Source organism: Xiphias gladius, chromosome 14 (assembly GCF_016859285.1).
Source record: "Xiphias gladius isolate SHS-SW01 ecotype Sanya breed wild chromosome 14, ASM1685928v1, whole genome shotgun sequence".
NCBI lineage: Eukaryota > Metazoa > Chordata > Actinopteri > Istiophoriformes > Xiphiidae > Xiphias > Xiphias gladius.
The window spans coordinates 12,066,040-12,077,404 of record NC_053413.1 but is presented as its reverse complement, the minus strand read 5'-3'; the positions used below and the strand labels follow the sequence as shown (position 1 = coordinate 12,077,404).

At 43.5% G+C, this 11,365-nt stretch overlaps 2 protein-coding genes across 2 annotated transcripts; both read right to left on the bottom strand.

Moving 5' to 3' along the window:
* Window positions 1-2,328: 2,328 nt before the first annotated feature.
* On the bottom strand, window positions 2,329-6,030 carry fem1a (fem-1 homolog a). The gene has a single exon (XM_040144284.1). It carries the CDS (start codon window positions 5,843-5,845, stop codon window positions 3,992-3,994), a length of 1,854 nt encoding a protein of 617 aa, XP_040000218.1. The 5' UTR covers window positions 5,846-6,030; the 3' UTR covers window positions 2,329-3,991.
* A 3,107-nt stretch (window positions 6,031-9,137) lies between these two features.
* On the bottom strand, window positions 9,138-11,154 carry LOC120799231 (C2 calcium-dependent domain-containing protein 4C-like). The gene is made up of 2 exons (XM_040144226.1): window positions 10,405-11,154; window positions 9,138-10,253 (listed from the first exon to the last, which is right to left on the bottom strand). The coding sequence occupies exons 1-2, from the start codon at window positions 11,152-11,154 to the stop codon at window positions 9,702-9,704; spliced, it is 1,302 nt and encodes a 433-aa protein (XP_040000160.1). The 3' UTR covers window positions 9,138-9,701.
* Window positions 11,155-11,365: the final 211 nt, after the last annotated feature.

The following is an 11,365-nucleotide window of genomic DNA, read 5'->3' as shown; positions in this document are numbered from 1 at the left end:
CAATGCAGTGTAATACAACAGCCCTGCAAAAAAATCTGCCTTAACGGAGTCTAAAATGTTCAGTTTTGGTTGAAACTGCTTTTAAAGAGGTGTTGATACAACTTCATGGTCATTTTTTTGTCCGTAGTTGGTCTGTGGTTGTTTAATCGTACTGTGTTTTATAAGAGGTGTTTTTCGAATAGGAGGGTAAACTCATTGTTATAAATTGGTCTTTCATATCAATGAGGTAATTTGAATGTGCCGCACCAAATGCACTTTTGTATCAAGCTGTTTCTTTTTCCAAAAATCTGTTTAAAAATAAAAACGGGTTTGCCTTTTAATTTTAATCCTTTATACCAGGGCAAAATTCCTAATACAGGATAAATAGCTATTTGAAATATTTTGGAGATAGCAAGAAAGCATAACATGGAAGTGACTGCAGGCAAACTATCCACCAAAGAATAACTGGACTGTAACTGGACAATTAAATAAATGATATGTATCTTACGATATGAACAATGTGTAAAATACCAGGGAACCCTGCTCATATATGGGCATATGTAACCTGTTACACTGTATGCCAGGGAAAGATTCTATTCTAGTGCAGTTATTGTGTTGTCCATGTCAACCCACTAATTTTGCTTAATAACATCAAGAAAAATAAAAGTGAAAAAATAATCTGTGAAAATTATAACGTAGCCTCATGCTTTTGATCCTAAAAGCATGCTGCATAGACTAACACTGGCCTTTATTTTTTAGGATTGGTGATATTTAGGTCACCCAACATGTTTGTCATGTTATGCGACCGCCATCAACTGCCACAAGGGCAAAGTCTGAGGTTTTCGACGTTGGCACAACGCTCCAGGACTGTATGAAGGAGGCTTTATTCCGACCTCTCCGCTGACCCTCGTGCAGCTCCCTGCAAATAGACTCAGAATCAGCACCTCTGCCTAACAAATTTGTTTTTTTCTTGCTCATCCAGATACATTACAAACCAATATTCTAAGCCATTTACTAATGGCTTAATAAAAGTCATTCTCAACAGCTCATTCTGTCTTTTTCTGTTACTCTCTGACACAAAGACTGCTTGACAGAGTGTGAGAAAGAGACAGGAAAATTAACCAGCTGCCTTCATTTCTGATGATAATTGGAAGCTACAGTTTTTGAGTCTATCACATGGTCCTAAAGGGACAAAGGCTACCGGTCCTATTGATTTTCTTTGTTGCTAGTGACATCTAGTGGGAAGTTACTATTATGTGACATTGCATTTACTTGAGGCGGGAAGCATTAACACAAAAGGCTCATGAATCCAGGATCAGGTATACCTATAGGCCTATTGTGAGTCTATCTATCTCCTCCTCCAGAGACTTGAGAGGTAAAGTCAGCCGTAGAAGGCCTCCTGAATAGTCACTGTTTTGTTTAATGACACTTTAGCAGGGTGGATACATGTTGTCACAAGCACTTGAATCCCCATTTACCAGCTGGCGTTTCGCAACTAACTCTGCCAACATCACTACTGTCACATTCACTGAAACAATTAACAGTAACAATTAACAGTAACAGAAGCAGCTAATTATTATGTGTATTATTATTTTAGATAATTAATATGTATATATGCTAACATTCCAGAAATTGACGTCTTTAAAATTAATCAGCTCATATTTTTCTGTTTCCTGTCTGAATAATTCAGTCTCTGTTGTCTGTGTGCTGTCTCTGCCAGTGACCCTGTGAACTGCCTGACTGTATAACATTACAGTATTCCCATTTTCAGAGTTGAAGCTATGGCAAAAGACCCCTAAAATTAGCAGGGTAACTGCCCTGTCTCTACCACTGCCCCGCAGCAGTGACGTTAATTGCACTCTATTTATACTTTAAGAGTGCAGAACTCAGAAAGATCAAGTTTCTGTTATGCTTTATTTCAGTGTCCACAAGTTAATGTGAGTTGAGCAGTGTAAAGCCCATGTTTGGTATAAAGAGCTGAATTAATTGGTCAATGATTATTTTAAATATTGTGCTAATGTAACGTTTAGTATGCACTTGAAAATAATGTGTCTCCCACTCTCAAAAAAAGATCATTTTATAGACCTGGCTGTCATGATGGGATGGTAGGTTTTTTATGTCCTACTATTTCAACCATTTCACTTCATCTAAATGTGTGTAATGGCAGTCTTCGTGCAAATGCTGCAATTGTAAGCAACAACATTCAAGCTAAAGAACTAGTGACAAATCAAAGCAGAGAAAGAGATTCATTTCCAATTTTCAGATACTTAAAATCTTTTCCAAAATCAAAATCAATTCCCAGAAAGAATCTGCATGTGTAGAAAAGACACAACAAAACAAGCACAAGGATCCTGTTGTGATACTGAATTTTATTCAAGTATCTCCAACACACTTTTGTTCTTGAGTTATCATCAGTTAAAGAAATCAGTTGAGAAAGACATAGGCAGCAACAGTTCATAGCCTGAATGTATGTTGTCTATTTAGGATGTATGGAGCCTCTCAGTGTGCATTCAACTTGGTGGAGCTTAGCACAGACAGACTAATAAAACATTCATGATAACACAAGATAAACAAAAGAGAGACTATTAAAAATAAGACTAAGATGCAGGAACGGCCGGAGAGCAATCCGTTCCATTTCTGTGAACTGCATCTGAGGTTAAAGGGAAAATTCACTCCAAAACAGAATTAAAACATGAATTTGGACAGGTAACTTATGAGACTTTCCCGATGGATATAAACAGGAGGGTGTAAGCTCTGTTGTTATCACCACAAACGTCCTACTTCCGAAGCTGCTTCTTTGACATTGAATTGAATATCTCCATTAGTGGTGACATTATCCAGAAGTACAGGGATGTAGGCACAGTTTAGACTCTAGCTTGACATTATTCATTTGGACATCAACAGAAATTTTAAGAAAACATTCTTAGTTCATAAATTCAGAAGATACAAATTCATGGTCAGTGAAGCAGCCCCAGATTCCACTTTTTACCATGTTAAGATAAGCATGTAAAATTGAAGAATAATCCCATGTAACATCCCATGTTTGCTTGAAAAATGCTGCTTCTGACAGGAATATCACAAACTGCATAGGTTACAAACATCTGTGTGGAGACTGGGGAGTGTTAGCCAAACAATGGTACCAGCTCTTTTTACCACTCATCTTCAATCTCATAAAAATCTTTCAAATGATGGCTGATGGCTCGGCATGCTGTCAAATCATGTTACAGTCTGAATGATCAAACAACTCGAGCTGCTGATCTTCTGGAACTAGGAGTTTCATGAATGTCCCCACTTTGGGTTATTACGTCTGCTTATAATTTGGAAGTTAATTGCTTTTTCATTTTGCCACCCGTTTTCAGTCTGTAACAGAATGTAGCTCCATTGCTGATATTTGGCACAGTAAATTCATCACCTTCTCATATCAAAGAAGCATGGCAAATGGTATATGGGAACATGTAGAACCAGGAATAAATTACCAGCAAGCAAGTTTGGGTTTGTGAGTTTGTTCAAACACATCCTTTCTGAATGAATATGTAAAAAGAACAAGTGAGCTATCGTATTCACTCTTCATTTTCATGCATGTTATCTGGCTAGTTTGATCGGATGCTTCATATCAGTAACACTAAAACCCATCTTTCATTCAGTTCAGCCACCATCAAACACACATGCACCATCATACTGTAACTCTCATTTTTAGAGGGAGAAACTGATGTTTCATCCAGCTTTAAATACCAGTAGAAACAGACAATCACTTTAAAAGTCTACGTGACTTAACGTTAGAATAAAGCAATAACTGACCAGATCTCAGCCAGAGATTTAAGCACAGAGGCTGGATGTTTATTGCTATGATTTGGTCTGTCCAGGGTTGGTAGGACCAGGAGCAAAGCGGGAGTCAAAAGGAGACAAAGATGAAGAGAGTGATGTGGAGGACATTTGTGGCAGGTCACAGTAAAGTATGGAGGACAACAGGAAGAGTAGTGCAGGGGTTCCTCGTCAGGTGAGATAGTGGAAGTCAGTGCAGCTCAATGAAAGCCTCCATCTCCTCAGAGATGAGGCCCCTGTAGGGCAGTCTGTGCTTTTCAATTGCACGCGCCGCCAGGCACTGAAGGGTGACGTAGTTCAGCGGGTAGAGGGCTGGGTGCCCGCTACTCTGCTCATCCAACAGCTCGTAGGCTGTCTTCCTCTGTGCATTTGTGGCATCAAAGTGAGCCCCAGCCTTCATAAGTAGTGCCATAATTTCTGGACAACCATTGTTTGCCGCAATGTGCAGCGGCGTGTTGTTCTCACAGTCACGTGAATCGACGTCTGCACCGCACTCTAGGAGCAGCGCTGCCACCGCCTGGGAGGGGAAGCGGCCGACCGGGTAGCGGCCCACAGACGTGGTTTCCTTGTCTACAGCCATGTGGAGAGGAGTGAAGCTGCTCCGACCTCGAGGGTTCAGCTTTAGCAAACGGTAAACTGTGTGCTTCTTCTGGTGCTCCTGCTCAGGGCTGCACTCCAGCTTCTCCAGCAGAAAGATTAAGTGAAGGATGATGGAAAGGGCCTTGGTGAACTGAGGAGCTTCTGGAGGGTTGTCCCTCTGCGCCACAGCTCTCTCTACCTCCCTCACGCTTTTGCCCAGCACGGTCATCAGATCATGAAAGGTGATGCGCGTTGACAAGGTGCCTTTGGCCCGGTCTTGAAGAACAAAAGAGAAAAGCTCTGCAAAGGACAGGAAACTGGAGGCTGTCATGGGACTGAGAGGGTCCAGATTGCTCTGCTGCATGTCTAAAGCATATTTCCACAGGCTGATGCAGCGCTCAAAGTTGCCTGAGTCAGCATACACAGCTCCCCTGTAGCGGATGTAATAAGAGGTGTCTGGGTGGGATGGCCCCAGGATGCGCTCTCGAACTAACAAAGCCTGCATCCTCATTTCATCTGGGTCTGTTATCAAAGCTTCCAGTTCCTCTGCTGTGGTCACCTCCTGTGCACAGCCATAGGCAGGGATCGGGGGACCAGGTGGAGGCTTGGCCAGGGATCCAGCTTTGTCCCCTGGGTGCCTCAGCTCCATAGCCCTTCTCCAGTACCTCATCGCCCCCAAGAGGTCCCGCTTTTTGTCCACAAAAGTAGCCCCAAGGAGTTCAAGTGCATCAACGCGTTCCTCTCTGGAGGTGCGAGGCTGGTGGGCGAGATACTCCACAATGTTGGTGTGACCTGTTACACTTGCAGCGAGGAGTGGGGTCATGCCATATCCATCTCTCTCCATGCGGGCATTGCACTTTAGCAGCATCTTCATGATGTCCAGACTGCCGGACTCAGCACAGTCGTGCAGGGCGGTGTTTCCTTTCACACTCTTGCGGTTGACATCAGCACCACGGTCCAGCAGGAACTTGGCTATCTCCTTGTGGCCCTTGTAGCAGGAGATCATGAGGCAGGTGTGGCCGTGGCGGTTGGCAACCTCCATGTCGGCTCTGTGCTCCACCAGGTAGCGGACGATCTCCAGGTGACCGTCAAAGCAGGCAGCTCGGAGCGGCGTTGAGTTAGTTAGTGTTGCGTTGTTCACTGAGGCACCGTGTTTCAGTAGCGTCTTAACCACAGGTAGGTGACCGGCTGCCGAAGCCGCCCACAGCGGCGGAGCCCCCTCGATGGTCTCGCCGTCAAAGTTAACCGCCCCCCCGAGCTCAACATTTGCTTTACAGTGTTCAAGGAGGTAATCCACAACCTCTAAATGTCCGTATCGAGAAGCTATCAACAGAGGGGTGCCTCCTTGTGTTTTCTCCTCGGCTAAAGCCTCCAGTTCCTCAGGAGTTTTGTTGCTCAGCAACTTCTGGATAAGTTTTAGCTTACCATCTCTGGCCGCGTTGAAAACCGCCGTCGTTATGTCCATTTTACAGGCTCTGTGCTGCCGCGCTGGGCACCAACCCCATAACCACTCGTTTCTGGAAGAACTGGCGTGTCTGGTTTTAAATAACAGAAAGCAGGAATCTTGGTGTGGACTCGGTTTCTATCTCACATCTTTCTGCCATTTTGAGGGTGCTGTCAAGATGGCGTGTGTTGTTTGACAGGTCTATGTTTACGATTTCAGCAAGGCATTGTGGGTGACGTAGTTTTGATGGAATTCTTGGTTCAGAGAACGGGATGCGTTTCACTTTATGAAGAACTACATTTCCCATGCGCCATGTGACTGAATGGGATACCAGCTGATGGGTTCGTTTGTTATGGTTGTTCGGACCGACAAGGGGCACCTCCACAGATAGTGGAGACAGAGAGAGCCAGTTGGTGCCCGGCTCACAAACCAAATACACCCTTTGGAAGTGTGCTCAGTTTAAATGGTACGTTGATCCCCATCACTGTGAATACGTACAAACTGTATTAGAAAGGAACATTTTTACGGATAGCCCCGCAGGTGATGTTCACATAATGCTACAATGATGTGTGGTTACTTAGAAATTAACATACAACTATTTTTATTACAGTTTTTTTCATTTAAATTTTTTTTGTTGTTGACCCATCATTGCCTTATCCCAATGATGGACACACTGAGAAACTGACCTCAGCACCTCAGTCTCCTCCTATGTCCAGTTGTCCCAAAATTACAAAACAAATGCGTCGCAGTCAGTCTACATTATTCAGGCTGAGGAAAGCTAAAACAATACAGTCAAATTGCAGTAACCTGAATCTCACACACAGTGAGGCCTCTGGCACTGTGAGCATCCATCATCCACTGCTACCAGCACCAGTAGGTGGATAAGGCTTCTGCAGTATGTCACGTTAATAGGGTAGTGAATAACAAGGTGGCAAAAACATTACAGCAGTACTGTTAATATTGTTTGGTAGCATTCCCTTTGGCAGGTTAACTGTACATTTTAGGAGGATAACAGCATTAAGGCGATCCTGTGTTTGTTACAGAATATTTTTACAACTAGGAATTAAGCTGGAAACACACATGACTGATCTGAACATCTCAAAGAGTCCCCAGGAGATCACATGACTCTATCCTCCTCTGCATTGGCCAGAATACTAGCTTGAATACTGACGTGCATGAAGCTGTAGTTGACATGAGCACCAGGACCTTACATTCACTGGAATCTAGACAGTGACTTTACCATCTGCATCTCTCCTACCTTTATTATATGCATAAATTCAGTGTGGTGTGCAGTATATTGAAGCTGTTGATGAGAGTGGAGCTGGGAGGGATTCGAATATTTCATTAATTCAGAGAATACTTTCACCTCTGGGCATTTAAATACTGGTGTCATAACATGACACCTCTGCTTGCTTACAGAATCACAAAGATCATGAATGGTAGGTATCCCAAAGCAAGAAATTTGTCATTCCACTCTTTAAAAAAAATTGGGTGGAAACAAATATGAACCCCGGAATAAATGTACCTTTTGTGTAACGTTCACATATATATGACTATACATTATATTATGAATACACTTTATCGATTAAAAAGTGGAGGAAAAGGAAATTCAGGACACATCAAGCTACTGTTTTAGAATTATTACCTTGCTTGTAGTCTGATGGTAGATGATTTGATCTTTTTAGTGCATACTTTTTTTTTTATAAAATAAGATGTAATTGTTACTCATAATGAATGATTACTGAATTTGACAATACCTACGTGGTATTAGAACGCCTGACCTCAAGATCAATAGTGTATCTAATTTTTTTGATGAGCCTCATGAGGGTGTGGTTTTATCAGATGTGACTGACAGTGCTGGTAAGATAGAAAAAAAAAACAACCTGCCAACTTTCATCAGATTTTGATTATAAAATGTGCTAGATACTGATTGGTGTACAAAAATAGGTGATACCAGCTTTTTTATTTTAACGAGCAAGCTCACTTCAAATCACAGTGGGGAGCGCGGATAAAACAGCACAGACAGAAATCTCTGTTTGAGAAATAACCGAAACTCTTCTAGGCTTGGCAGAAAACTTTGTCTTCGTGTAGGACCCCATCGCTAAGAGTAAGATGCTGATTGATAAAGTTTGTTTTCAGGGCCTTTAGGCATCTTTGGAAGCCAAAAAAATTTGAGTCAAATGCTTATGACTATAGGCTGATGTTTTGCTTAAAGGTTTGCTTAATTCAAAGAGCATTAGACAGTCACTTTTCAATAATTTGCGTCACCAAGTCTACAGAAGCAAAAATAATTACTTAATTATTACTTATTAATTTTCCTTCACCAGTCTTATCTCTTTGCTCTCAAGTCTGTGAGAAATTAATCTTCTCTAAGCTCACAGATGAATGTGTCCTATGTTGGTACATGTTGTGACTTTTTTTAGTACTTTCTAAGCAAAAGGAGCTGGCTGCAGATCAGCATAGGGTTTATAAGATTGAGAATGTTTACTTTTCTTAATGAAATTTATTTTTCTTTCCATTTCAGGGTCATAGGAGCACTTGTCTTGGTGTATATGGGCAGAACTAAGACTAGAGACACTCAGGGCAGGTAACTAGGCAATTAAAATTAGCCAACAAGAGGTTTTAAACCTTTAGGGTGACTTATTTTTAGGCTTTAATGTAGCGTCATTCTGATCTCTCACCAGTAGAGGAGGCATAAGATCCACACTTGGATATTGGTCTGTATTAATCACTGGGAACATGCCTGCATGCTTGACTATTTCTTGTACATCTCCCTACTACCCCCTCAGCACAAATATCAGTTTACCAACCCAAATATTAAACAAATAAATCAAGATGTAACCTCACAATACAGATGAATTGCATGTACAGCAGGAGAGCGCATGCCAACATTTGTAAACGGAGAGCGACTTAGCCATGAATCTACCTCCTGCCATCCTTAATAACTATTTGTAACTCACTGGAGGACAGCCTGAATAGAAAACGTGTTTTCAAAATTAAACAGGGAGTTTGAGTGCACACAGAGACAATATTGCGTGCAGAGAACAAGGATTAAAAGCCTCACAAATGACACCCAGCCTGTGCCTGTCTCAGAGGACCCTGCCTCAGACTTGTTTGCAAAAATGGAGAGATTGGGGGAGCAAAGGAGGGTTTATAATCATTTCCCTGGGCTCGCTCTTGATCCCGAGGAATTATTAGAAGACAATATCACCGAGACAAAGCTGCAGGGTAAAAAAAAGCACTAGTGTGAGTTTAGTGTTTTTATTCACAAGTTCAAAAGCATATGACATAACGGCAGTCATGTTAACACTACATCCACTAGCAATTAAAATCTAATTCCTAATTATAAATTCTTTCAAGTACACAGAGGCATTATTAATTTCAACAGTAACGTGCAAAAACTCATATGTAATACTACTGCAATATTTCATAAATACAGCTCCAGCTTTAACAGGATCATCATTGCATCACAGCTGATATGATATTGTGCCACATCACAATGCTCATCAGAGATGCAACACCTTTTGTAATTCAGTACAAAAATTACACAAACATGGACCACAGATCCACTGTTCACATTGCTAGTGTACTGGTAAGCATGTAAATAACGGGAGATGGTTTGACCTGGACTGACTTCTGAAAAAAAGCTAGTGATGGCAACTTGTTAAACTGGGACTTTTATTTCTAGAGTCCTCGGGTTTGTGTCCAGTGATGTACATAACACAGTGTGCAAGATATAACTCCCTTGTCTTCAGCATGCTTTCGCCTGTCCACTATTTATCAGGTCTGTGAGGGGGGATAAGAAAGGTAGCCAGAGAAGAAAGGGCCCTCGAGATGTGGATCTGCTGGTTTTCATCGAAGTCTTGACAGGAGCTCCCTACAGGCCTTCGATCAGCTCACTGAGCAGCACCTCCCTCTCTCCTAGAAGCACGTCTCTCTTCAGACTGGTTCCTTTGTTCACTACCTTTATCTTCATGGCCAGACTCTTTACTTTTGCCTGGGGCAGTGCGTCAAAAAAAAAGTCCTCGTTGAATACCGGATTCCTGCTATTCTTGATGATGGTGCTCCTCTGTTTCTGCTGCTTGCCAGGGTTCAGGTAGAGTGCCACACAGCAGTTAATGCTTTTAGGATCTGTCTGCCTGTCATAAAGGGCCTCAGCTGCCAGCACACGCACCCGCAGCCGAGCTGCCTCTGGGTCATAGTGAGTGCTCAGCCTCAGTGTCCCCCCCTTGTGGAGGTTGACAGTGTGCTCGCGCTGCAGGAGGTGTGCTGCAGTGCCCCTCAAGCCACTGCCTTTACATGGACGGAAGGCAGGAGAGGGAGGGCAGCGCATGCGGCGGCGCTGCATGTTGGGGCTGTTGTCTGCTGAGCTGCATTCATCAGTGGAGAGAGAACTGTGGCGCGCCAGGGAGCGCTTGGCACGAGACATCTAGAGGGAGAGAGCGAAAAAACAACTAGTAAACATACAGAGAGAAGCCTCATGGTCAATCAAACCAGGACTATAGTTTGGTAACACATTCATTGATAACTTTCTAACAGCTAATCTATACACTCAGACATATAGAACCAGAAATCCTCACCTTGGCTTGTGTCTCCTGGGTAATAGAGCGTAGGAGAGAGGCAGAGCGGGACAGGAGAGGGGAGTTAAACGGGGATGACTCTGCTGAGGAGCAGGTGTCACTCTCTCCACCACTGAAATAGCGGTAGGGGTTGGGGTCGGCTGGGGCCAGTAAAGTTCCCCCTTGGGAGCGCCTCTGTGAGTTTGGGGAGGTGAGCGGGCTGCTGGGGTCGCTGTGGAACAGGCTCTCCTTGCGTCGGGTGTGAGGAGACTCCACCAGGGTGGAGAAGCCATAGGAGGTCTGAGCCTTGGGGACATAGGGCAGAGACATTGCAGTCTGTGACTGGGGGTCTGCATTAGTGTTGACTTCAATGCTGACCCTGTCCACAGATCCGATACCTGGCTCATCAGCACTCTCTATTTGGATGATGTGACGGTTGGCGGACTTCTGGAGACTGCGTGTGTCTCCCCCCAGGCGGGAAAAGAGGCGAGGGCTGCAGGGGTTCTTGCTGCTCCTAGCTCTCGGGCTCTGGCTGCAGATGGCATGATCAGAGGAGGAGGGGCGCAGGGTGGAGCAGAGCTGAGGTTCTGAGGTAAGAGACTCCTCTGGTGGACAACAGATAAGTTTAGGGGGGATGAAGAAATCAGGGATCTTGTCTGGAGTGAGGACATTGGCATAAACAGAGACAGGAATGGCCTCTGTTGTCTGCGGGGGCTGGGACTGTGTCCCACTGTTCTCCACAGAACTACGGAGCTTCTCCAGTAGCCACATGCCCACTCAGATGCCTCAGCTCACAGTTTCTCTGTGAACAGAAAAGTGTTGCATGAAGAGAAGACGTCACATGCAATGATAACAAACAGACAAAATCAACTGAATTCCATTTGTTGAGATTTATTAAATATTATTCCCCATCTAAATGTGCCTTTTGCCTTTTACGCATCCATAGAAAAAAACATCCCCTTGAACCAGTTCAGTGAAGTAA

What these genes read in the sequence shown, in the direction of transcription:
- LOC120799231 (XM_040144226.1), bottom strand. Translation starts at nt 11,154, where the DNA reads ATGTGGCTACTGGAGAAGCTCCGTAGTTCTGTGGAGAACAGTGGGACA. An exon ending in CCCAGGAGACACAAGCCAAG is followed by an intron (nt 10,254 to 10,404) that starts GTGAGGATTTCT and finishes CTCTCCCTCTAG; the next exon opens with ATGTCTCGTGCCAAGCGCTC.
- fem1a (XM_040144284.1), bottom strand. Translation starts at nt 5,845, where the DNA reads ATGGACATAACGACGGCGGTTTTCAACGCGGCCAGAGATGGTAAGCTA.